This window comes from Ambystoma mexicanum, chromosome 10, assembly GCF_040938575.1.
Source record: "Ambystoma mexicanum isolate Mex_15411 chromosome 10, UKY_AmexF1_1, whole genome shotgun sequence".
In the NCBI taxonomy this organism is placed as follows: domain Eukaryota; kingdom Metazoa; phylum Chordata; class Amphibia; order Caudata; family Ambystomatidae; genus Ambystoma; species Ambystoma mexicanum.
Window position 1 is genome coordinate 1,075,524,095 of NC_090932.1, and position 27,702 is coordinate 1,075,551,796.

Genomic DNA, 27,702 nt, shown 5'->3' on the forward strand with positions numbered 1-27,702 from the left:
GTCTGGGGCGACCATAGGGCACAACACAGTTCAAATGTGGTCTGGGGCGACCATAGGGCACAACACAGTTCAAATGTGGTCTGGGGCGACCATAGGGCACAACACAGTTCAGATGTGGTCTGGGGCGACCATAAGGCACAACACAGTTCAAATGTAGTCTGGGGGCGACCATAGGGCACAACACAACTCATATACAATAGGGTTGTATGTTGGCTGGAGTACGTCAAAGTATTTGAGTACGAGGCTGGATGTGGAGGGCAAGAGGGTGGCAAGGTGGGTGCAGAGTAAGGCAATGAGCATGAGAGTGATACAGAGGCTGACGGGCCTTGATTGTTACAGGCAAGTATAAGGCGCATGCATGTGCACGTTGCCTAGGCCTTTATGGGGCAACTCGGAGCACTTGTGTGCCTTTATACCAAGTGAAGCAAATTCGAGGCTGGCTGACCAACACAAAAACAGAGTTAAAAGTAGCGCAATGTGGCCGCGCTTACCAGGTGTTTGATCCCGGAGGGTTTCCTAGCCAGGTCCGCTGCTTCTGCCGTGTCGTGAGCTCCTGCTCAGCCGCTGCGTTCCCCGGTGTAAGCCCATGTGTTGTCAGCTAATGTCCATACTCCTTGTGCACATTTGTGTAATTTGGGTAAATGTCCGATATTGCAAAACCAGTCAAAAAGCGCAAAATGTTGTCATTTTTGAATGCAAGCCCCCAGGAAGATCAGAGGCGGACATACATGGACCATATGGAATATATAATATGCATATGTAATGTCAACCACTTGTGTACCTGGGAAATATGTATTTGGATCAGATATAGATTTGTGGGCAAATTGACCAGAGGAGGATCCTCTGACCCATAAACAGACCTCATCATGATGACAATCCATTTCCTTCCCCCAATCATGGGAGAGGGGAGAATTAGGCAAATGACAAGTAGAGAGGGGCAGGCTTAGCTAGACCCAGGCACACACCCATTTTCAAAACACATAAAAAGAGACTGCTGGGACAGGTAGAGGATTCAATTCCATTTGCTGCAGAGCATGCTGACCGACGACTTCACATCCAGAGATCCAGACTTCAAATCCATCAATCTCCAGAACCTGTAGCAGAAATGAACTCCAGAATTTGTAGCAGAGAGGCCTGAATCCACCAGCTGAATCCTCTTCAGCAGGACTCAAAACCAACCAAACTATTCAACAGCCGGGCGAGCTGTTTGAATTTTGCCAAGAATTTTTGCAAGAACCTATAGCAGTATCCAGAAAGCAGTGCTGTATCCGGAACCCGAGAGAACCACAAACCAGACCGTTGTGAGCAGATCCGGTGCTTGACAGACCCAGAGAGCAGAGCTGACCCAGATAGCCGGGACTTCAGAACCACCCGCCGGAAGTCCTGTCCAACCTGACCAGAACATGAAGAGGCCTATTTCAAATTGATATTGTGAGTACCTAGAAGAACTGTGCAGAACCAATCTCTTAGTTAAAATAATCAAATCCAAACTATTTTAACCTACGTAGAACAGCCTCCTAGAAATCGTGTCATCTGTCATTTTTAAAGCTGCACAACTGTCACCTGTCAATTCTGCAGCTGCAAGCTGTCACCTGTCATTTTGAGTTTTACTTTAAATCCGAAATTCTACCTTTATTAAATCACCCGTATCTCTGGAACCGTTTGTGCCAGGAACGAGATTTAACTTTCATCTGAAAGCTTAGAATCTAGGCTTTCCAACAAACCTAGAACCGACTTCCCTATACTTTTTCCGTAATCGCGAGACACGCACTCGCGAAATTTACCGCGATTTGCGATTTGGCCCGATTTCTTCATCTGTAGAAATCAGCAGCTTTTTGCTTCTCTTTGCTAAAATTCGTTTGCAATCTGCTAATCATTCATAGGGTATTGTTAAAGTGAGCCTGAACTAATATAAAGTAGCCATCACCTACCCTGAACCTCTAGAGGGAATTAAAAGCAATTTTAGCACCTTTTCACTTCCTTGCAAACCACATTAAAGTAATTCGCCTGTGTTTAAAACTCATCCCTGTTTTCTCTAAGCTTGCTGGGGGAACTGGAAGTGTGTATTGCATTATAAAGTGTGATTTGTTGGGATTCTTGAAGACTGTGTGCTCTCCTTCCATTTCTTACATTGCCTGGGGGGGGAGTGAATTGTCAAGGAAAAGTGATTACATTGTCTTTTGTTGAAGCCATATCAAGTTATTTTCTGTACTGCATTTATTCCACCTTGCATTTCCTTGAAACCATCATGCATTTTCAGCTACCTCATCCTCTACACTACTCCTAAGTAACCAAATCAGTGTACCCCTGTAACATTATCCATTGTTGATCACGGTCATATTCTAAGTGTACTATCAGATATTAATTTATTATAAAGTGTGATATATATATATTGTTTAATTTTTCAAATAAACCTTTTAATTTGCAAAACAAACCTACTTCTTGGCTCAGTGGGGTCAGGGAGATTCTAAGAAGGGGGTGTTATACAAGGGTTGTCATCCAAAGTACTGAACTGGACATAAAAATACATCAATAAGGGTTTTCCTCAGCATCCCAGACTAGGCATTGACTTAGCTGTAGTGTTGATTGAATATCGCTTACAGCACGTTATTTCGGAGGCTGTAATGGGGTAGTGTAGGTCATCCACCAGGTCTATGGGTATCTGTGGTAGGGCATGGAGTCAAGAAATGCTGTCATGTTCTGGGTTGAACAGGAGTTGGAGGCTGTATATAGTTCTCGATAGTATACTGCGAATCGGGCATTGATACGGTCGTCGCTGACCAATAAATGGCCACCGGCATCTTTAATGGTGGTAATGATTTGTGTATCCTGTCTCTGTTTTAATGTTAGCGTCATCATATGCACCGGTCGCTCACTTTCCAAATAGCATGCCTGTGACATATTCATGAAGGATTTCTGTGCCCTCGTGGCTGAGAGTTGTTTAGTCTCTGTTCTCAGATTCCTGAGTTGAGGTTGGAACTGTCTATTCCGAGTCTGTTTGTGTCATCTTTCAGTTCTTTTGAGTTCTTCCGTCAGTTGGGCTTCGGTCTTTCCCCAGGCCTTACATTTATATGACCAGCGAGAAATGCATTGGCCTCTGAGAAAGGCGTTGAAAGCGTCCCAGCACTTGTAAGGAGAGTATCCCGGGATGAGGTTTGATTCCCAGAAGACGTCTAAGTCTTCCTGTAAGTGTGCAGCGAGATCTGGGTATTTAAGAATGTGTAGATTGAGGCACCAGGATATCGGTCTGCGTACCTTGTCTGGAAGAGCTATGCACAGGAGTACATGGGCATTGTCTGAGAGGGTGGTTGGGAGGATCAAACAGTCCGTGGCTAAGTGCAATGTATTGTCGGGGATCATCCAATAGTCTATTCAAGAGTAGCTATGATGTCGATGGGAGTAGAATGTATAGACTTGGTAGTTTCCATGTATATGTCGCCATATGTCTTTTAGGTGTAAGTCGTTCATCAGCTCTTGGAGGGCCATCCGTTTTCTCAGATTGGTGGGGTTGCCGAAGGTGATGCTCTGGCGGTCTTTGACTGGGTCATGAGCCACGTTTAAAGCTCCTCTCACAATGGTTAAATTGCCCCTGTATTGTGCACATGCTGTGAATGTACGTGTAAAAAATGATGTGGTGCTGGTCGTAGCGGCATATATATTCAGTAATCTGATAAGGTGCTGATGCACCTGACCCTGGACAAGAACATATCTTCCCTCCCCCTCCCTGCTGTATATGAAACAAGACTCCTTTATGAATTAGAATGGAGACCCCCCTCTTTCCTTGGCATGGTGAGTGGGCTGTTATTCCCACCCATCTGCGTTCTAGCTTCTCTGATTCTGATTTGTTTAGGTGGGTTTCTTGCAGGAATACAATATCTCCTTTGAGGTCCCTCATATAGATCAGTATTCGTCTATGCTTTATTGGGTGTTCCAACCCCTGAATGCTAAGGGTTATCAACGTGATCTGAGCCATTTTACGTCAATGCGAAAAGACCTGTTGTGGGGCCGTGCATGGTCTACCCGGGCCAGTTTCATTGCTGGGTTTGCAGTGATTGAGTCATTAGACTTATTCCCCAAACTTCTAACATTCGGATCGAGATCCAAATTAAAACATAGCATGAACTTGAACATAACCATAAGTATAAACATAAACAGAAACATTGGGAAGGCAACCATACAGTGCTCTCCCAATACTTGGCCAAGGAGCCCATATATGGGGTTTGTGGGTGCAGACCGGTGGGACGCTGCCCTTCCCTACATATTGTGGTAATTCCTTGGATTCATCCATGAAAAGGTTCACCTGCCGGCCGCAGGTGATGAAGATTGCAACAATGTGGTACCCTTCACTTGTCACTATAAAGAGCGCATGAAGTAATGTTTATGTCTAAAACAAAGGGGTTCGTGGTGTTCAGCGTTTGATATCCGTCGGTCTGTATATAGTTTTCGGATTCCGGTCAGTGGAGACTTTGCTAGGCTTCCCCATAATGCCTCTCATGAGTGTATAGAAATTCTGTTGTAATACTGACTTTTCCTTGGAACCATGGATTGTTTATGCATCTATTTGGCTGAACTAGGCTGTCTCCATATTCACCCAGATTTTTTTTTTCATTCGGGATACCAGTAACGGGGCCTTCTGCCTGCTTTTTGTCATTTCCTCCTCATTTGCTGTTGCTCCGGGAGGGGCGAGGAGAGACGGTCTATTAGTTTAGTCAGTAGCCGACCGTTCGAAGTATGTTGTCACCAGGTTTTGTTGTTGTATAACGCGCCATGCTGTATCGAGGTCCTCAAAGGAGTGCCACTGCTTATGCAGTTGGATGCACCATATGTCTGGGAATTTAAGGTAGTGTCTATGATCTGTGCTCTTGAGTGCTTCAAATATTGGGTTGAAGACCTTTTGTCGTCTGGATACCTCCAATGAGTAGTCGTTGTAGATCCTGATGTCGGCTTCCTCAATGCATATCGGAATTGCAGCCCTATAGGCCTTCAGGGTGGCCATCTTGTGTTGAAAGTTCAGGAGCCGCATAGTTATTATATGAGAGCGGTCGCTCAGTGCAGGTTTGGGGATAGGGGCTCGATGAACTCTCTTTATTACGTGGTCCTGTGCTTTGTCCATTTGCAACACGTCTCAGAGAAAGTTGTACACAAAGGATTCTAGGTCTGATCCTGCTGAGTTTTCTGGGAGACCGACCAGGCAAAGTTTATTTTGGAAAGATCTATTTTCCTGGTCCTCAATTCGTTCTCCTAGCCTTTGTACTTCTCTGATGACCCCATCCAGATCTATTGCTGTCGTTGCCTGGATGTCTTCTACCACACTGATGCGGTGTTCGGTGTTCGTTATTCGTCGTTCTCTCTGCTTGTGCAGTTAGGCAAGTCTGCACATCCCGCAGGTCCCACTTAATATCTTGTACAGTCATGTTAATTTCCTGGGTTCGTTGACCGATTATCCTCATTTCATCCAATATGGTTTGGAGTTGTGTTTGGATATCCATTTCTGGTTTATTCCTGTTGGATCGTCGTGGTGGGTTGCCGTGCTGAGCGGCGCCAGGCACGTTTTCCAGGCCTTGGATTTGGTGACTCTGTAGCATGCCCCCTCCGTTGTCATTAGGATGTTATTTGCCTCTTGTGTTTACTGAAGGGGGAGTGTTTAATCGGTATGCATATATGTTCGCCATGACCTATCCAGCCTTCGCTGTTTGGTGTGAGTCATTATCTATGGGCTGATAGCCCCAGGCACATGGCGAGCAGTCAGGAGTGCCTGTCGCTTGCTAGTGGCTTCTCAGAATGGCCCCTCTGAGGAGATGTGTTGCCCAGGCTCCAGATCTGTGGGACGTGCAAGGGTGTTTCCATGCCACTGGTGTGCCAAGGAAGGAGCGCCCTGGGTTACATTTTGTTGGCGAGATGAGTTACCCTTCAATTCTGCAGGATGCGCGTGGGTATGTCCATGCCGGTGGTGCGCTAGGGGGAGAGCCCCCCATGATGTTGGTGTGAGTTTGCCTTTATAGTGCAGTCTGCATGTTCCCCTCTGTGGGAATGTATTGCTACTCACCGCTTTTTTTTCTCCCTCATCCATCCGGATCAGACTGCTATTTTCTATTTCATGCCTGGCTCCGCTGCAAGCCGCAAGGTGCCCTGGGTGCATGGTGATCAGTTTGGCGGGGGTTGATGGTCGTGCATGAGTGTACACGTTGCTTTGCGTATCTTGAGATTGGTGGTATGATGGCCGCCTGCCAGCTGTCGGACGGTCTGCACTCCCCGCCATCCCACTTGGTCTGGCAACAGGTCTGGGGGCTGCCTTTCCAGGTTTCAACACTGGTTGTCACCGCCATCCGCCATTTTCGATTTCTGGTGTGGATGTGGCACCTGTCCCACATCAGGTGGGAGTGATTCCCCAGGGACCGCTTCTCAGTGATGGCGATTGTAGAGTGGAGCAGGATCATTCATTTGTAGGGCGCGTTCTGGGGTCGGGCAGCATTATCCCTTCTTCATGTGGTTTCACTTGCCTGCAGTGAAGTGTGAGGGTCTCTTGGGTGCTGCTGCGTATCACCGTCATCGGCAAGTGATATCCGTGTCAGCGCTGCCAGGGGATGCTCCAGCACAGGCCGCAGTTATTGGCGAGCGCTGCCGTGTTGGCTCTCGTTTGTGCAGGCTCTCCATATTTCTCCAACGTAATCTCTTATAGATGTGATCATTTTGTCGAGCCACACCTGGGCGAACTAAGCATCTTGAAGGGGTCTATTACAATGGATGATTCCGTCCCTGGAAAACCTAAAAATTATAAAGGCAGCAAGAAAAGATTCCCTCTGAAACCAATATGCAGTAAGTGGACTAGGTCTTTCATTTGTGAATGGACATCGATCCTAACTCCTTAAGCAACACATTGGACAATGTCCTGTGGTTCATCTCAGACTCAGTATCAGGTTTTGGGTCCACAAGGCAATAAATAGACAGTAACAGATTTGAGACTCACCGGGAGACCTTGATACTCACCCACCGGGAGAGCCTTACAGATGCTTGGCCAGACGCCTCCACTGGTAATCCCTTGTTCTCATACAAACGCCCGGGCCCTCTCAACTCGAGGGAACCTTCCCAACAATACACACTACTGCCCACTTAAGCCACCAGGCCAGATGGGTTGATTGCTTGAAAGGGCGTGAGACCCAGATTGCCCGTGTTCCCACAGCTAGCTGCAGAAGCAGAAGTCAGATTAGGAGGGGACAGCTGAATACTTCCAAGACAGTACAGGAATAAATGGGAGACAAGGCATTTACCTGACGGAAGACAGAGCCGTGATCCTTAGTAGCACCTGCGCGCAATCCCCACACGTTCTGCCACTGGAGAAAAGCACAATACCAAGACCTTAGTCAACAGAACCCCCAAGGGGGAAATGGAACACAAGGAAGGGCTAATGACACAAAATGGGCTAGTGAGAGGTGGTGAGTTGCGCATGCTGGAGGATGATGTCGTGAAGAATTGAGGAAGTTCAAATTCCAGGAGGGATGAAGGGAAAAACAACAAAGGAAGGAAAGTTAATTCAGGGGCTACCCCAGGCGGCACAAGGGATGCACTAGGATTGGGTTGTGGCCCTACGTGTAGAGGATAGCATCCAAGGTTCTTGTGCCAGTCTCTTTGTGGTAGTAGAGTAAGGGTCCTGAGGGGAGGCAAGTGATTTGACAGAACACGAGGTATGCATGCAGGAAATGTAGTTTGTACAGAATGGGAAAGGTGGATGCACAGGGATAACATGAGGTAGCGGAGGGTAACGTGGGAGAGAGAGACAAACCCATCAGGGAGTCCAGGGCATTCCTGGTCAGTACACAATCAGGCCGGAACAGAGACACAACTACAGACAGAGACACTCCAGACAACAAGCCGTATCGAGTATCCGTGCGGGCATAAACAGAGCCAAATGTTATCCGTAGTCAATCCAGTCACAGGCAATGGTCGGCAACAGCGTTGACGAAAAAGACAGAATCAGGAGGTGGAGGAATAGTCAGTAAAGCAGACCAAGGTCAGGGACACGCAATCAATCGGAAAACAGTCAATTGTGTGTCACAAGGAATTCAGAATGCAAGCTCAGAAAATTCGGAAATGATCAGAAACGCCGACACAGAAGTTGGAGGGTTTTTTATCGGCCCAATGGAATGGTGCATTTGTATCGTAAACCCGAAGCTGGCATCACGTGACCGCGAGTTCTAGCCAATCGCGAGGGAGGCAAGCTGAGCGGATGGGACCATTGTTACCGGACCGGCACACTCATAATGAGGCCCATAGAGTTTGCAGACAAAGCAGTAATACATATTCCACTGCATAAAAGATCCCCACATTTACCTAGTCAAAGCAGTCCAGTCGTTACTGTGTTTGCAAACATGTAAGCAACGCACAAAAGAATGGACTGCCTTAACCATACTTGAACTGCTTCAACTAAAATGAAAACACAAGTGGGACACCACTTTGCACAGGATGGGCATACAGGTGAGGAACTCTAGGTTGTGATACTGAAAGGAGATCTCCCAAATAGAAGACACAGAAGAGTCCAGGAATTCAAGTTTTGAAGACACTCAACCTAAAGAACAGAGGTTTGAACAGAGATATGTGTTGTACGTCTATGGTGAACTTTTAAGTCTAGCTCATCAGGCAGCACACCATGTGAACACTGGTAATGTACCCCACAGGTTCATGTAGGTGCTGGTAACTAAACTACACAAAATAAGAGGTGGCTGAAAGATTTAGACTCAATCTGAACTTCTGGCACTGCTCTGGGAAAACCTCCAGACCCTTGTTCTTTAGTGTGCCAATGTATTACAGAAATGGTAAAGACAAAATGTAATCCAGCTTGCTCCCACCACAAAAAGAGCAGTCCAACCCAAACTGCTTGGTCACTTGCCTTCCTCATGAGACCACAATCACCTCAGGCATGTTTTTCCCTCACTGGGCATCATCAGTGAGGTGTAGAGCTTGGGTCTCTGGCCCAGCAGGTTGGGGACCCACTACTAGGCATACCCGTTCCACTCTGGGTAACTTAAAAAAAAAAAAAAGGAGGGGGGCGCTGTTGCGCACGTAGAAAATGCCCACCTAAACCCGCTGCTCCTTCATCACCACAAGATCCTGCGCTTGAAGATCCGCTCACAGGCCATCTAGAGGGCTAAAACCTACTGTAGCGGTTGCCGGTGAACTCATCCACAACTTGTGAAAATCTGAGCCAGCTGCGGTACCGGACTGCTGAGATCTGGCTGTTAACAGACCCGCCGGCACGAGCATCGGTGTCATGCCGACACACGGCACCAGGAGAATCTACCCGGCGGCCGTGGTTGCTGAGCGCTGCAGGCCGCGAGTGGGCGGAGTCTATGCTGGCGGCTCTCGCCCGGCCCTGCTATCCGGCCCGCGCTCTTCACGAGGTGGCGGTTGGAGGTGCCTGTCACTCCTGTGGAAGCCCCGGCTCTAATCTAGCCCTCAGCGCCGACCTGCTTGATACTCGACTGCCTCCTTCCCCCTGATCGCGGAGTATCGAGGATCCCGCCCACGCATAGACCTGCAGGCAGCAGAGCTGGACAATCAAGTAAGAGGCCAGCAAAAGTTGGGAGGGGGGACACAGTGTGCCAGTCCTGCCGCGGAGGCTGCTCCTGACGGCTCCCTGCCATGTTTCAACACATGAAGAGCTTCTATACGCTGGATGCCCCCGGCAGACATTTCATCGAGATCTGCTAATTTTGAGCTGTGGTCTTCCTGATCCCTGCCCACCTCTTTAGGCCTGTAAATACTCTGTGAAGCCGATTGGGACACACCGGGCAGCTCGGCGAGCTCAGCTCTTTGTTGATTGAAGTGGTGCCTCGCCGCCGCCATACCGCTGCTATGCGGCCTTTCTTTATACGCCCTACAAGCTTGACTGAACCTCGTGGTGCTGCTATACTGGCCGTGGCGCCTGGAGGTATGGCTGGCCCTCGCCCACGGTCCGAGGTTTAGACCCTCCTGAGCTTCTGTGACAAACCCAATATACACACGGGACTCGGTGTGAGCATGGGGGAGCCAAGCAAGTCAAACTGGGCATCCAAAACCCCCGCTGGCAGGAAGAAGGGCCCTATGGACACGTTTACCAACACGGCTAGCCACTCTGTGACGGTGGACACACATCCGGATGAGGGTGCTCAGGGGGAGCAAGACGGGATGGATAGAGAGGATAAATTGACCGCACTAGTACAGAACGGATTCCTTGCAGGGAACACTAAGCTGGACAAAATAGTTGACACCATCGGCTCCTTGAGAGCTAGAATAGACGAGGAGAGTGCACGTGTCACGGAGACTGAGAGCAGGATAAGTGTGAACGAAGATACTATTGCCCACCACAGTCGAGATATATCCTACATCAAAGACATGATGAACAAACTACAGAGCAAATGTGAGGACCTCGAATCCAGGTCAAGGAGGAACAATGTCCGCGTGGTTGGAGTGGCGGAATCCTTCGGCGGGGGCCAAATGGAGAAACATGTGGAAGAACTTTTCAAAAGCTTATTCGGGCTCTCTCTGAGCATTTCCTTGTGGAGAGGGCGCATCGTACTCTAGCACCGGTACCCAAACCAGGAGCCCCGCCACGTACAATAATTGCCCGCCTCCTGAATTACAGAGACAGGGATACAATCCTTCAGTTGGCAAGGGAGGCCGGTACATTGTAATATGAGGGAAACCATATACAAATATACCCAGATTTCTCTGCCTCTGTCCAGGTAAGCAGACGCTCTTATGAACCCGGTTAAGAAACTCCTTAGAGCACGGCAGATCACATACGCCTTGATTTTCCCGGCCAAAATGAGAATTCAGCATGCAGGAAGGGCACACTTTTTTGAAAACCCATCTGAAGCCCTGTCTTATATTGAGTCTTCTATACCCCTCCCTCCAAGAGGGGAACGACCTGCGCCGACCAATAGACCCCGGCCGGCGGACATCTTCTGTGTTTGGTGGTGGATGGGAGCCGGGGATGGCGGTCATGTGGTCATGTGCGGCAACATGACTACCCCGGGAATATTCCACAAGTTGAGGGACAGACATCGTCAAGTTGGGGGTGATGATGAGGGTGGTGGGTGGGGTGGGGAGTTTGGATTGGGTTGTTGTCAATACAGTATCCCATGGTTTGAATTGGGGAAGGCCCCCCACCTTATGGCACCTTGCCCTGGGGGGGTTATCGGGGGAACTGGTTATGGGTTATTGGTTAAACAAGTGGTCTGTGAGATTCTGACACGATCCATGTTATTTGAAAGATACATCCACGAGGTTGGAGATGCTATTCGAACATTTCTACGTAAGACTTAGAACACGCACTGAGGGTTAAACTATTGTCATGGAATGTAAGGGGACTGAATAATCGGTTGAAGACTAAGAAGGTTGGAAATGATATTGTCAGGCATGGCGCTCAAATTGTTATGCTGCAGGAAACGCATACTGTTGATACTAGTAATGAGTGCATACTTCCCGGCTGGGGCAAATCCAGGTTCTGTACAAACTGCTCATCTCAGTCCAGGGGTGTCGCCACGCTCATACATCCAAAACTGGTATTTCGCCCCGATGGCCATAAGTTAGATCCCCTTGGAAGGTATGCTCTGGTGTGGGGCTTGATTGCAGGACAGCGGATGCTACTGGTAAACACATATGGCCGGAACATTGATGACCCCGCCTTTTATACAAATATATACCAATTGCTATCTGCCATTGATATTCCTACTATAGTCTGGGGTGGGTACTTCAACATTGCTATGGACCCTAAACTGGACAGATCCAGCACAGTCGTTAGAGCACCGAGTAGGGCTGTTCTAACTTTGCGACATGCCCTTTCCTAGCTCTCCCTCGATGACGCCGGGCGAGTGATGCATCCGAAAGGAAAGACCTACACATACTACTCTTCGGTTCACGATTCCGAGTCCAGAATTGATTATTGGTTTGTTTCCCCCGCTATGCTTGCTGTAACAAAGTCGTGTGAGATACTGCCCCATACACTGTATGACCACTCCCCGATAACACTTGAGGTTACAATTCAAAACTGCCCTAGATCTCTCAGAAGATGGAGGATGCCCGGGGGTTGCTTAGTGACCCTGGGGTGGTAGAGGGGCTACACACCGAAATTGCGGAGTTCCTCGAAATTAACATGGGCTCAGTTGATAGATGTTCCACGGTATGGGAATCCTTTAAGGTCTGGGCTAGGGGGATGCTGCTATCCAAATCCCTGGGTCTCCTGAAAGGGGTTAGAGCTGACTTGACCCAAACTGAGGACGAACCTGCGAAACTTGAGGACGAGTACGCTCGTACACATGATAAGGCCATACTAGCTGGAATACAGCAACATCTCCAGGAATTTGGCAGACTAGCTGCTAGGGAAGTACAGTACATAGCAGCCCCGGTCCAAGCCCTTAAATATGGTGAAGGTAACAAAGCGGGAAGGACACTGTCTAAATTACTGAAACAGGACAGGCACCCTAATCGAATTACTAGTTTACAAAGTCTGGTGGAGAGGTTTTAAATGTCTGGAATGAGAGTGAGATCAATATTGAGTTTGCTAAATTTTATCAACAGCTGTATAGCAATAGAGACACTAAGACGATCACAGAAATCGGGGCATACTTGGAGACGGTGACAAAGCCGAAACTCCCTGAAGAGACCCGCCTGGCAATGGACCACCCTCTCACTACTGACGAGCTTGCTGAGGCGATTAAGGACTTGGCATCCAATAAAGCTCCAGGGCTAGACGGCCTGGGTGCTGATTTCTACAAGGAGTTTAGTGCGGAACTCGTTCCATTGTTATTGCGGGTTTGGGAGGAATCCCTCCAATGTAAAATACTGCCCCCGTCCATGAGAGAGGCACTGATAACTGTTCTCCCTAAACCGCGCCGCCCGCCCCAGAACATGTCGTCATATAGGCCACTATCTCTTATTAACACAGATGCTAAAATATTTGCCAAAGTACTGGCCAGTAGGCTTCTGCCAGTAGTTCCTACACTTGTACACCTTGACCAGAATGGGTTTATCCCCGCTAGATCTACGGCTCTTAATCTTCGTAGGCTCTTTGGTATTATGGCTCAAATAGACCCAGGCAGAAACGCTGTAGCCGTATCATTAGACACGGAAAAGGCCTTCGATTCTGTGTCGTGTGCCTACTTGCTGGCAGTACTGGAGGCATTTAGTGTTGGCCCTAACTTCATTAGATACGTGGAATTACTCTACACGGAACCTGGGGCGCGGGTATTGACCAACCAGTCAATTTCAGATCTGTTTTTATTGGGAAGGGGCACTAGGCAAGGCTGCCCATTCTCGCCCATACTATTTTCCTTGACAATAGAGCCAATGGCTATAGCGGTCCGACTGCGACACTCCAACAGGGGCATCAACCTTAAAGGGGATACTCAGCTAATCTTTCTATACGCGGACAACACGCTTTTATATATCCGTGAACCAGAAAACAAATTAGCACCTATTATGGCGGAGTTTCAAGAGTTCACCGCACACTCGGGGTACTCCATAAACAGAGACAAGTCAGAGGTTTTCCCCCTCACACCGTCAGCCGGCTGCCCCGGCTCCCTGTGTGCTCTGAAGTGGTCTGAGGAGTCCATCCGATATCTGGGGATACTTGTCTCACGTGGGAAACACACGCTGTACACAGACAACTATGAAACCACACTGCAGCCCTTGAAGACTAAATTGCTGTTATGGGACCGCCTGCCGATATCATTGCATGGTAGGATAGCAGTCCTAAAAATGATAGTCCTGCCCGAGCTATTATACCTATTCGTGAACATCCCGATATGGCCGGGAAGACCCTTCTTTAATAAACTTAGGTCTAAGGCGACGACCTTTCTTTGGAATGGGAAGACTCCAAGAATAGGGTGGGAAAAACTAACTGAATCATACTCCGCAGGCGGCTTAGCAGCACTTAACTTTGAACTGTATTATTATGTTTCCCAGGCCCAGTTCTCGAGGTATTGGTATTCCAAAGACGAGGATCCCCCCCATGTGGAGGTAGAGGAGCTCACCACTTCCCCCACAAACATACAGTCCGTAATGATTGATGCACACTATAGGGACTCATGCAACTTCAACCCGGTGAGCTGCACAATTGGCGCATGGAAAGCTATATTTAAAAGACTGGGAGTACTGGCCCCATATAATCCCGAGGTTTCCCTTTGGAATTACCCTAACATGCCTCCAACACACAACGCCAGCCTACGTGAGGCCTGGGATCCCAGTGGAGAGGTGAGACTGGGGGATATGTTTATTGATGGGAAGTTTGCGACCCTTCCGCTGATCATGGGGGCGCTTGGCAGGGGCCCACTTAGGACACTGCAGTACTATCATATGAGATCGGCCTTCCAGAGGTGCTGGGTGTCTTTACCCGATGAACCCCCTATGCACCCGTGCGTGCAGATGATAACGGCTGGCGACCGGTTTGGGGTGTCCAGTCTGTACACTGTAATACAGGCACACTCACCCTCGACTAACCTCATCAAAGATAAATGGGAAAATGATCTCCAAATCCCTATAGACGATAAGACCAGGGAAAGGTACTGTTCCCTTACTAAGAGGGTTTCCCTGAACGCTGGGCTATGCCTAATGCAGTTTAAAATTATAAACAGATTGCACTACACCCCGGCCAAAATAGCCAAGTTGGTTCCAGATAGTCCAGGCAAATGTCCCAAATGCAAGGCAGATCAGGCTGGTTCGTTCCACATGTACTGGGGTTGTCCGATGGTGGCTGGCTTCTGGAGGGAGGTGGCAGATATCCTTGAGGAAATTACACAAATCCCCCCAGCATTGACCCCACAGAAATATTTATTCAGAGATATAGGGAAGTGCTCCGAAAAAATCAGAAGACGGTTTAATGTCTCGTGCGCAGTTGCCAAAATATGTATTCTAGAACAATGGAAGAATGCTGCGCCACCCACTGTAAAGCAGTTCCTCTGGGAATTGACATATGTAAATGAGGCTGAAGAACAGTTTGTCCTCACCCGCCCATCGGCGAGAAGACCTAAAGATATTTGGGGGCCCTTCAGAATGTTTTTGTGTAATATGATCTCCGATGAAGATGAAGCTATGTAAACTTACCACCTTGATGAGATGTATGATATCTGTACCGATGTTCTATTTTGTCATGTTTATTTCTAGCTGTAAGGTAAAGCTGTAACTGTGTTATGTATCTTCTGGACCACTAATAAAAAAAGTGTTTAAAAAAAAAAAAGGAGATGGCTGGAAAATGTTGAATTAATCTTAACCTCTGACATCACTCTGGGCAACCGTCTAGACCATAGTTCTTCACACTGCCAACACATTACAGAAAGGGTCAAGACAATTTGTAAGTTAGGCTTGTTCCCACGCCAAAAGGGTCAGTCCACCCCCAACTTGGTCACATCCCTTCCACACAAGACCACGATCAACCCCAGACATGTTTCAGCCTCCCTCTCTTAATCACATGTGCATCCACACGGCATTCATACTCTCTGTTATTTCCACCTGCACCCAAACAACATACACGCTCTCATTCTCACTGACACCCAAACAACATAACCTCTCTCATTCACGGCACACTTACAGACACAAACCCTTGTTTGCACGCCTACACCCATTAATACATGCATATATATATATATATATATATATATATATATATATATATATATGGGATACATTACTCACCGTAATCGTATTTCTGATGCTTGTATCTGCTTAGATTCACATGCTGTGCATAGGCCGACATCTAGTGGAAGCTGCGGAGTATTACAGTTTGTTTTTCGAAGTCGAAAAATGGGCGTCGACACAGGGCGTGCCAGTAATACTATCCCTAGTGTGACGTCCCCTGTACCCATGATCCCTCACGCGTCTAGGATCCCCAGATTGTTTTTTTCCGCCATTCTGGTCGGAAGCACTTCATCGGAGTTCCCTGGCTTTGCCATATTTTCACTAAAAATAATTATAATTTGCCCCGTTTTTGTCAACCTTCGTCGATCAACATCTCGACGCCGAACCGGGGAGGAGATCAACGTCGAATACCGACGGATTGGGCCTTGAGGCTTCCGCCTCGGCTCGGGCCTGGGCCGCTGGCCTCGGCCCTACAAGTAGGGAGAGTGGGGGGTGGTACACTTCCACACTCGACACCTTATTACCTACACACACTTGCCCGCTGCCCACAGGCGCGTATGGAGGGTACGCCCTTTCAGTTTTGCCCCAAGTGTAATAAGAAATACCCTTGGGTAGATAAGCACGCTACGTGCAACCTTTGCCTACCCAGAGACCACCCCGAGACGGGTTGCAGGGCCTGTAGCAGGTTTAAGGCAAAAACTCTTAAGGACCGCTCCACCAAGCGTTGGGCCCACCACGCCAAGCTAGCAGCTATGGAGGCGGAGGGTACCTTCAGCGACGGCAGCGACGCCGAACTTTCGGACGGCGAGGGCAGGAGGGCATGAGTGGTAGAGCTGGGGCAGCTCCTTAATGCTGCCACAGGACCCCTGAATGTACGTGAAGGCACAAGAGCGCTCTCTACGTACATTCAACCCAGCGGTACCGCAGCCTGCATCCCCAATGGGCCATGCAAAGCTAAGGAAGCACAATTCCCTTGCCTGGCCCATTGGGCATGCTCGCTGGGGGGTACTTTAAACTGTGATTGGGAAACCACGTTTCCCTTTGATAGTGAAAGTCAGCCCGAGAGCTCGCCCTCGGCTGCTTGCTGAAGCTGGAGGACCACTCAGTATTTTCCCTGGGTTATCTTGCCTCCTCCATATTGAGTGGTGGGCCAATGCCCCATTGTACATTATGGAGCAGCCTCCCCTGCCTGTGGTTTATGTAAATCAGAGCTGTTCTGCTTACCTGGGTCTGCCTGTGACTGCACCCCACTGCTGGTTCCAAATTCACTGGGGCAGTCGCTCCAAACACTACACAAGAGAAGAGTGTTGGAGGGTCGCCCCTTCAAATAGCCTGCACCCTGTATTTATTATTACCATCCTGCAGCACAGACCTGAAGCAGAAATGCAGCCCTCCTCCTGCTGCTGTGTCCTGCTTGGGAAGAGCTTAAGCTTCTGATGGCACATCTTAATGCTCTTACTCCCTCTGCTATTGTCTTCCCACTGGAGAGAAGAGACTATTGCAAAACCCATGCATGTGCAATGCTAGTTACACCAGTTGGCATGTGGACATGCGAAATCGGTTGACAATCACCATTATTTGAGGATTTTTCAGTAAGCTTCCAGATGTTTAAATGAAGAATGTTTTGCAGTAAAAAAAAGCAGATTCTAGAGGATTTTTTGGGATATGGGTGTGAGACCTGGGTCCAAATAACGCGCTTAATACCCAGAAGTTTCTAAGCGAGGACCCGGGATCGAACCCTTGTTCCGTGTTGTTTTGTTTTCAAGGCAAGCACGTTGCCGCTGAGCTATCCGAGACAACAGAAATGAACACATTTTACAGTAAAAATAGCAATTTGTGTGCATTTTGGGGGCATATTGCAACCCTCTGTGCTCACCAAAATAGACTTGGACTCGTAGGTCACGATGGGGTTTTAATGTGCCCCTTTCTAAAATGTTTGGGGCCTGCGGTTCACAGAACCCGGCAAAAGCCCGCGAATAAAAATCGCAGTAGTTTGAAAATGTTTACGTGTCCCCACTGATCCAATCAGATGTTCAGAAAACTTCTGTGTGTTGAGACAAACGGAAGTAACTCTACAAAGCAAACCCAGATCTCACGGCTTCATCTTCGTCTACTTCTTGCAGCTTTCAAATCAACCCGCTGCATGGAGAAATTAGTGGCCAGGTGGGCGAGCCTTGTGAAAGTTTGCCGCAAATCTATACAGCTGAAGGCACGAGAGGAATTGATTTTATGTAGACTGACTGAAAATCGGACATTTTGGGAGCCCCTTATAACTTCACCCCCAATTGACAAATCACACACAACTTTCCATAAGCCGCACACAAAGTGCCCTTTTGGCTTACTGCACAAAAACCCAGACTCATTTAAAAGTGGAAAAGGTCACTTTAATGTGACAGGCCAAAGCTTACAATTAAACGCTTACCTGGCTCCATGGCCTTACAAACTAAAGACATATTTTAAACAACCAATTAAATAATTAAACATTCTCATTTTTTACCCAACAATTAAATAATTAAATAAAGCCATTTCCTCCCTAACTATCCCTTGACCCCTACCGTCTCCTTACCCCTTTTCCAGGCGTCCCGCTTTCTCCCCGGGGCCATGCCCCTCCAGGCTCAATACCTGTTCCCCCGTGGTGGCCCGCTTGTGCAAACAGCGCCACCCCATCCTTTCCCGTGTCATTCCCCCATTATGCTTCCCTCCCCCCACATCAAAAGGGGCCATGCCCCCGGAGCCCAGGACCACTTCAATACCCCTCAGACTCCCCTCTACACCAATCTCCCCCTTCCTATGACCTGCAGCCAGTCTGACCTGCCACATCAGCAACAAAATTGTACATTACAACTTCACTGATGCCCCGACCTGTCACACAAAACTACCATATAATAGCTCCTTAACAGACCAAAAAACCCCGTAAGACCTTGACATGGGACGTAAAAAACCCCCGCAGAAACCAAGTACAATGGACCCCCATCCCCCTTTAATAAAACCAGACACCAGACCTAACCCAAAATGAAGGAGGTGGGAGGGCGGGACAATCACCAAGTCCAACTGTCGCCTGCCTCCCGAACCTTCCCTGGCCCCTTAAATACCCTAGGGAGGCGCTCTGCCCCCCCCCGGCCACTCGCTGGCCGTGTGCAGCGCTAAAAACCTCCCCGGGGGAAACGCTTTACGTTTCCACCGGGGCCCCCCTTTTGGCTTACTGCACAAAAACCCAGACTCATTTAAAAGTAGAAAAGGTCGCTTTAATGTGACAGGCCAAAGCTTACAATTAAACGCTTACCTGGCTCCATGGCCTTACAAACTAAAGACATATTTTAAACAACCAATTAAATAATTAAACATTCTCAATTTTTACCCAACAATTAAATAGTTAAATAAAGCGATTTCCTCCCTAACTATCCCTTGGCCCCTACCGTCTCCTTACCCCTTTTCCAGGCGTCAGACTTTCTCCCCGGGGCCATGCCCCTCCAGGCTCAATACCTGTTCCCCCGTGGTGGCCCGCTTGTGCAAACAGCGCCACCCCATCCTTTCCCGTGTCATTCCCCCATTGTGCTTCCCTCCCCCCACATCAAAAGGGACCATGCCCCCGGCACCAGAAAAACCCTCCCCCGAGGTGTTCTTTCTGCCCCACCCCCCCCACCAATTTTCCTACCTCCAACTCCTCAACCAATCTCCCAGTCAAGAGCTCAAGTCCGCCAGATAATGATTGTTCCCCAAACCGGGAAGTTTACCCATCCTCTCTAAATCTCATCAATCCTTTCTAAACCATCTCCTTACGGTCCAAAACCTGTACTGACACCGATGTACAAAATTCTACCATCTCTCTGTTTATCCCCTTCCTTGCCCGCTCTATCGGACCCTCATTTCTCGCTCCCCTCCCAACTCTCTGTGGCAAACACTTAGTCCCCCCTACAGTTGCTTGAGGCCACACTTGTTGGACCCATAACAAAAAACTCTTTTTATTTTCCTAAGAAGAGCCACACCCGTATCCCTTACCAGATCATTTTCCCCACCAAAACTAATCCCCCACCCAACTGGAGGCCCATAGTTTTCCCTCAACCCAGCCAACATAGGAAGCAACCGATCCCAGCCCAGCCCCCCAAACCCGGACCATCTTACCACAACATCTTTATAGTTGCACCCCAGTTGCCTGCCAACAACCCTTTCCTCAGCTTCTTTCCCTGCCCACTTAACCCTAGAATGTCCCAAAAACCAGATTTTTGACATCTGACCGTACCTCCTAGCAGCATCTGAAAAAGAAATTACAAAATAACTTACAAATCAACATCATCCTGATAAATGCAACACTCCTGCTACCTACTGAAAACATTTTATAACAACATTCCGTTTGACCCAGTCCCTGGCATACCCTTTGCATCTCCCTTACTCCCAGCTTCCCAACCTACTCACCTACTCCTCTGAATAGCCCAGCCTGCTACCTTCAGATGCTGCACCCCTCCTAAGTGAATGAGTTCCAACCTCCTAACCTTTCCCACACCACTAGTAACACCTTCCCCAGTACCCTATCCTTTCTGGCCATCTCCTTAACCCTCTCCGGAAACACCCAAGGTCCTCTCCTACCTGTCCCCCTATATTCCGCCCCTTTCACCTAACCTTTAAACAATACACCTAAACCCACTTAGCCCCCCTTTCTTCCCCTAAACTATTACCCTCCTGCTCACCCTTGCCCCCCCACCTTCCAGCACCTTATTAATTTGGCCCTGCGTTGCCCCCCTGCACCGGGGTCCCACGTGCACCCCCGTCCATGCAGGCACTTTACTTTATTACTCCTCTCGCCTCTGCACCAGGGGCCAAACCTGCACCCCCGTCCATGCAGTCCCTTCCATATAACTAATCTTCAAGCTCCTTGCATCCATTACCACCTGTTTCCCACCTGCACCAGGGGCCCTAGTGCACCCCCGTCCATGCAGGCCCCTTTTCTGCCTTACTCCTCTCCACCGCTGCACCAGGGGCCAAACCTGCGCCCCATCCATGCAGACCATTCCACATAAATTCCTCTTCCAGCACCTTGCTTCGTTGCTCCACTTTTTTTTTTCTCCCAGCTGCACCAGGGGCCCTAGTGCACCCCCGTCCATGCAGACCCATCTCATCACTTCCCCCTGCTGCACCAGAGGCACTCCCGCACCTCTGGCCATGCAGCCTGAAGCTTACTCACCCTGTCGTGCGGTAAGCATGAGGGCTTCGCCACCGTCAACCATGCCCTCCAAACGACGGCCACCACCCCTTAACAATTTCCACAGTTACACCCCCCTGCGGCCCTCCCCTACCTACGATTCTTCCTCCTTACCTCTCTCCTACCCCCTTTAAATCGCCCCAAAAACCTTTCATCAAACCTTGTGCCCCCCCTCCTTTTACGATAAACTGAGCCTGACCTACCAGCACACCCCAATTTACCTGTCATGCGGTCCTTCCCCCCACCTCCTTGCCCCGCTCCTCGCCCTGACCCACTGTCCCCTGCCTGAAAACAATCCGTAACTGGATGCTGACCCGCACACCTGCTGCACTCGTGTTTAAATTTGCACATCCACCTCGTGCAGCCTTCTTTATTGAATGCCCAACATGCTGTCGAGGGCTGTCCTCCGCCTCCTCCCCTCACCCCCTCATGGAATGTCAGGGCAGGCCTCGTTGGAGCCATACATTGCAGCCAAAGATCCATGTCTATCTCCCCCCAGACCGCCTGATTGTCCTCCGCCATTCTCGCTCTGAATTACTCATCATAGCGTACCCAGGCAAAACCCCCAAAATTTGTGAACGCCCTCCTAATTACGTCCATATATTTAAGCAGGGCCACGCAACGCTGTGGGAATGTTTCACAATATACACTGGCATAAATGATAAATGCTGACGTCCAATTCTCAATAGTCACCGGCTCCTTGGGCGTGAAGCCAGTTCCCTCTCTTGTTCTTTAGACCCCTCCTTTGCTCTCACTTCCCTATGGAGCATCTTAAAAACATCCACAAATTCCCCCGCCTGAATCTTCTCCCTGGTCGCTGCCATCAGGTGCGGCCCCAAAGGTTTTGTGATACCCATATACTGCAGTTTTTTCTCCTTGCCTTTCACTTCAACCTCCTTTTCTTTTGCACCCTGTACCTCGAGCGCCAATGGCTCCACCACCTTGTCAGTTTGAACCTCCACTGAGCAAATGCCCTTTTCATCCCCCAAGGCACCAATGGCCTGTACCCCAACTTCTTTCCTTGCCCCTTGCAGACAAGACCCTTCCTTTCCCATCCCCATTATCATGTCCCTACTCTGCCATGCAGATGACCATTCCCTTTCCCGCTCACCTCTTTCAACACAGCCTGTCTGCAGTCTGGCGTCCACACCAATGCTCCTCATCTCTTTTCTTACAGGGCTCCTACTGCGGGGACAAAACATGTCAGCAGACTCACCCAGCCAGTTGCTCCCTCGACCTCTAGCCCTTCGACCGCCCTGCACCTGTCTTTCCCACTTCCCCCTCAAACTTCTTCTCTCCTCCCCCCTTTCCCTTACAGCCCTATAACCTTCTTCCTCCCACTGCCCCACATAAACCTCCAAACCAACTTCATCACCCCTTAAATACCATTGTGGCTGCGAGCTCATGCCCGAGTTGAGCCGATCTTCTTCCTGCGAGCCTGGGGTGTCCGCCCCGCCACTCATCTGACGTCTTCTCGGCGGGGCCGCAGAAACCCCTGCCTGGTCCTCTTCTCTCGGGCGAGGCGTGCAGTCCTCCACCCTGTAATCCTCCTCGCTAGGGGCCGTACAGCACCCTCTAGACTCTCCTCACGCGGACCGAGGAGGGGCCGTTCCTAAACCCTCTCCATCCTCTTGAACAGCGGGGGCTGCGCAGCGCCCTCCGCCCCCCCTCCTCTTAACCGGGGGGGCCGTTCCGCGCCCCTCCCGAACCTCCTCAATTAACGGAGACCTCTCTCTCCATCTCCCACCTGCACTTTTCCGCAGGTATTTACCCCCTTTCCCCCTCTGTCCAGTCGCCTCTTTCTCCACCCCCCCCCCACCGAGGCTCCCCTGACTCACCCCTTTCCGAGCACTCCTCACCTCCCCTAATTCCCCTTGGTCATTATTAGCTCCATCCCTAACTGGCTCCCCCCCGAAATCATTTCACCCCTGGACGCTCTCCTGTCGATCTCCCTCCTCATCTTTCTGCCCCTGGATTCCCAAACCTCCCCTCTCCCCACTGCAGGGGTGCACGCCACCACTGCCGCGAGAGCTCCATCTGCCGCTGCTCTACGCTGCAGCCTACCACCACCTAACTCCACCTCGCCCGTGACTTCCACCACCGCCCCTTCCAGCTGTGCCTTAGATGCCCTGCTGATAATTTCCAGGGCCTCCCTCAGAGCCCTAGCATCCACCAAACCCGTCTCGCTAGCTCCCTGGCCCACCATTGTGCACTAATACTCTGAATGTGCACTAAAAAATATGCCCCTTTCTACTCACTACCTAACTAAGCCCCCGAGCCAGCACCTACCCGTGGACAAACCCCAAAAATTGGGAAACCCACTACACAATGTTGGGCTATAAAGCAAATATACTTAATAAAATAAATTAAATGATGTAATTCCAATGTATAAAATATATTAAATAATTGTTGACCTAACAGAATTTATTTATTTATTTATTTATTTATTTATTTTTTTTTTTATTTTTAAATCCCCCTTTCAATAATAACCCTGCCCTAAACAAAAAAACCTTTTGCTCCTGACCTGCCCCAGAGAAGAAAATACCCCCAAACCAGAAGCTCACGAAGAATTGGGGCCCAAAAAAGAAATTCCTACACTGCCCCCTGGCGGCTTACAGGCCGCACCGCACTATCACAGGAAATGAAGCGCGGTCCCTTTAAGGGAACTACAGTGCCCTCTTAGGCCGGAGAATGCTACCATGCACAAACACGGGACTCCGCAGCAAACAGAGAGGGATCCCCAGGCAGCTGTCCCAACCTAATCCTCCACTCCAGGAACCCCTGCGACCCCAGAAAACTACTCTCCACCCCCCCAGAGATATAAGGCAAAACGCTCTGCCCCCACCCCAGACACACCGAAGCTGGGCACTGAAAAGCACACGGGCCACACAGAAACCCTAGAAAGCTGCCAGCCAACGGCGCTCGGACCAGTAAATGAGGAGGTAACTTATTTACGATACCTCCGCTACTATTATAAGTCATTAAATAAATATATGTTTTTTTTTTTTTTGTTAATAAACCAAACTGCCTACCCAAAAGTGCTGCTGCTACACTGCCCCACTCCTCACCTCCACAAAAACCCCCTCGTAGGCCCAAATCAGGGAAGGCTCGGGAGCAGGCGACAGGACTGAACAATCACCAAGTCCAACTGTCGCCTGCCTCCCGAACCTTCCCTGGCCCCTTAAATACCCTAGGGAGGCGCTCTGCCCCCCACGGCCACTCGCTGGCCGTGTGCAGCGCCAAAAACCTCCCCTGGGGAAACGCTTCGCGTTCCCTCCAGGGCCCCTCTTCTTATTGGGAGTGCAATTTAACCACACTAGACCCCTTACCATTAACTTATTTACAGCGTTGCTATTGAGGACTCTGTAATGTGGGTTTGTAAAGCAGAAACCTAGCACTTGCAGCTGTACAAAGAAGGGAGGACACAGAAACAGAACAGGGAAGCCCTCAAAAGAGCCTTTGTGAATGAAAGGCCTATTTTCAGAATGATATGGTGCAGAAAGGGCGACCTAAGGGATACGCTGCAAATTTGGTAAATAAACCCACGCACATATTTCCAACTTTATCAACTACGTGTTAGTTCATCGAGGTCGCAAGACATGGGGAGGGAGGACCTTATGTGGCTGTTTGGTCTGCCCTTCCAATGCCTTGTGAGTTGTGGCCTGGATGTACCTACACACAGGTGTTTTTGCTTGGAGAGGTGTGGCAATGTACATATTCATTTTGCATTAAGTCACCTTGGTGTGCAAGTGGGCACAATATAGTGCTCTACAAACACATTGCACTGTGGGCGTCCAGGCGCTTTGGACGGTAGCAAGTAACTAACGCTCCTGAGTACTTTTCAGAAACGTACTGCTATGCCAGGTATCAATCTTACTGTTTTATTTGCTCCACATGCGGAAGGATATTAAGTGCAGAGTGAAAAGGCTACGTGATGTCAGGCTCTGAGTATTGCACGTGCTACCGAGATATTTTATAAAACTAACAATACTATCAATGTCTCTCTTGATTTCTAGGGCTGCATTTTCCTGCAGAGAAGCACAATCCGAGAAAATGCATCTAACCCGGAGGATGCCGGGAAATTCATCTTCGAAATCATCCCAGGTGAGCTGCGCATTTCTATCCTTACACACTTTGGGGGAATTGAGCAACAGCAGGGTAAGCATGCGGGGCGTGGTGCTTGCTCCTCTTTCTTTATTGTTGAGTTGGAGTGAGGCAGGGAATACAATGTTTTATTTGATCACAAAGTGATTTTGTATAAGTCTTTCTTTATGGGATTTGCGTAGGCAATGATGAATTGGTCAGTGGAAGGTGTTTGGCTATGACTCCTCCCTACTGTGTGGGCAAAAGTAAGTGGGTGAGACCATCTCTAAAGACCTGTCCGATGGGATGAAGCAAACCCAGGCCTTGAGCTTGTGAAAACAAAGAGAAAATATCGAGGCTGAGTACCCCAAAGGGAAATACACCGAACACGGGTTACAAAGGAACATACAAAGATCTTTATTTTATACTGAACAGTTTCAAAGGACAAAACAACAGATAGCTATCGGCTCTCAGTACAACACAACAAACTCCAGCATGGTTCGGTGTCCTCAGTGAGTGGGACTGTACATTAGAATAGTCGCACCTTTTATACCTTTGAAAACATGTTGTCCAACCCATTTCCCAGTTAATATTCGTTAATTCATTACGGATCTAGGGTTTGTGCCGAGTTCAGACATCTATACGTTTAGGGTTTACTTTTAATGTATTCACCAACAAACTTTAATAGTAACAGTGTATTTTAGGATTTCGTGTTGAGCCTTCTTAAACAGTTTTATACAATGTAGTCAAACAAGTGTTGACATTTCAGTATTTGAATACATTGTTCGTAACATATGCTCGCGGATTAGCTTGATTGGCACAAGTAATTCTTTACACACAGGTCAACGAAGGACAAGGTCTCAGTTCATGACCCTAACAAGTGGCCTGCAGGCAAGTTACACATTAGTTTATACATAGAGGTCAAGACGGCCATGTTACATTTTCGGAATGACACTGTCCAACATTTTAGCTCACAGGGTGACTTTGCAGAGAGAACCTAAAATGGTAGATTGACCTAAAATGGCGGCTTACATTGATTCTAAAGTCGGGACCTTGCAACACGGATTTCTTCGCAAGTGGCTTACAAGCAGCTTGGCGTAGGCCAATATACATATATTCATCACAATAGGAGGCACGATATAATTTCCCGTTTGACAAATCCTCCTTTTGGCCTATGCCAAGTGCTAACTACTTCTGATCTACTTGCAAACAACTCCATGTATCATCGTCCATGCACCCTGAATCACTGTCGGAAATATCTATTGCCATTAGATCAGTTGCTAATATTTCTTTTAACACATATTCTTTGGAGTTTATCTGGGGCATATACCTTATGTCCTATTGTACCTATCGCCTGTGCGCAACATCCCCCTAGCATCAAACATATACTAGGTAAACACTGGATACAACAGCAAAGAAACAACAGAATTCCCAAAATGATCAGTAAAACCGACAGCACCTTCCAACCCCAAGATCGCAAGAAGTCCCAGAACCAAGCGCCAAGATCCCAGTTTCCCTCGGGAACATGCACTTCTGAACTAAGGACGTGCAGATTCTGTATTGCCTTGAAGATAGTTGGGGAGGAATCCGCCACGAAAACACAGCAAGCGGACCCCACTAATTTACACACTCCACCACGTTCAGCCAGAATGACATCTAATGCCATCCGGTTCTGAAGTGCTACTAATCTTATTGCTTTCTGTTCTAATGTCATATTATAGAGTATGTCCGTGGTCCAGTTGAGGGTTCTCTCCAGTACTCTCTCTAGTCTTCTGATGTCCTCAGAGTTCGCTATCTGCCCCCAAAATGGCACAAATGATTTTGCTACATCTCCCAAGACCTGTGCTGGAGTGTCACCATTCTCGTCCTGCCGAGGACGAGCCTTTGAAACCTCTATAGTACTAACTATGAATACCCCGGGTAACAGGATCCCTAAATAACAAGTTCCCTGCCAATCCCTGGGTAGCCATGGAAATGCAACATTACCGCAAACAAAGTAGACAGGTTCGCCTACACACAAAAGTCAGTCTTCCCCAGTCAAATTCGCAACGTTGGCACAACCTTTAAAATCTCCCATTGACTGAGTACCATTCCTCTGTATGCAGAAAGAAACTGAATCGGGCTATGGTTAACAGTGTACGAAGGAGGCATGGCATCCTTAGTGCCTATCAGAGCCATCTTGAAGGAAATAAAAGATTGAAAGCGAAGAGACAGTCTATCAGAAAGCCTAATAGAAGCAATGTTAAGCTTACTCCTATTCGCGAAAAGCGAGCATCCCAGGGGAGTCAGAACATGTTTCTCAAAACTCTTAAAATTAGTACCATCAAAGTTCCCCGAGATGCTATCGTTCCAACGGCCAAAGAACAGTGCTCTAAGAGAAGCATAACAAGCAGTTGGTAAAGGATGAATATACCAAGCTAGCCCCTTATCCCCATGTTTAGTTTAGTTTATTATTTGTAAGGCGCGCCTTGCCCTGGAGCATCAGGGCGCACAAGACAAGAATATGCTCAACTTTGTTGCAGGTACATCTACATGGTCATAGTACAGTATGCAATAGAAAGAAATATGTACAGGTACATGTGCGTGGTCATAATACAGTATACAATAAGCAAAATATGTACAAGGCAGGAACTAGGTCCAGCAAGCAGGTGATACAGGTGAGGGTATATTTAAGAATATAAAGGTAATATACAGTAGAATAAATACAGTAATATACATTGGTGTAAATACCGACCAAGGTATTGGTACTGGGGGCATGCAGGTGGATCGCCAGTGGGGACAGTCGGGTCCAGTAGGTCAGAGTAATTAGCTGT

The 27,702-nt window shown here is 48.6% G+C and overlaps 1 protein-coding gene across 1 annotated transcript in view; it reads left to right on the plus strand.

Annotated features, from left to right (window-relative positions):
* Positions 1-27,702, plus strand: part of ARHGAP25 (Rho GTPase activating protein 25) — a 624,418-nt gene that overhangs the window by 256,236 nt on the left and 340,480 nt on the right. The window contains exon 3 of the mRNA XM_069618880.1: positions 24,823-24,910. Within this exon, the coding sequence (XP_069474981.1) occupies positions 24,823-24,910 (88 nt within the window). The remainder of the gene's footprint in view (positions 1-24,822; positions 24,911-27,702) is intronic.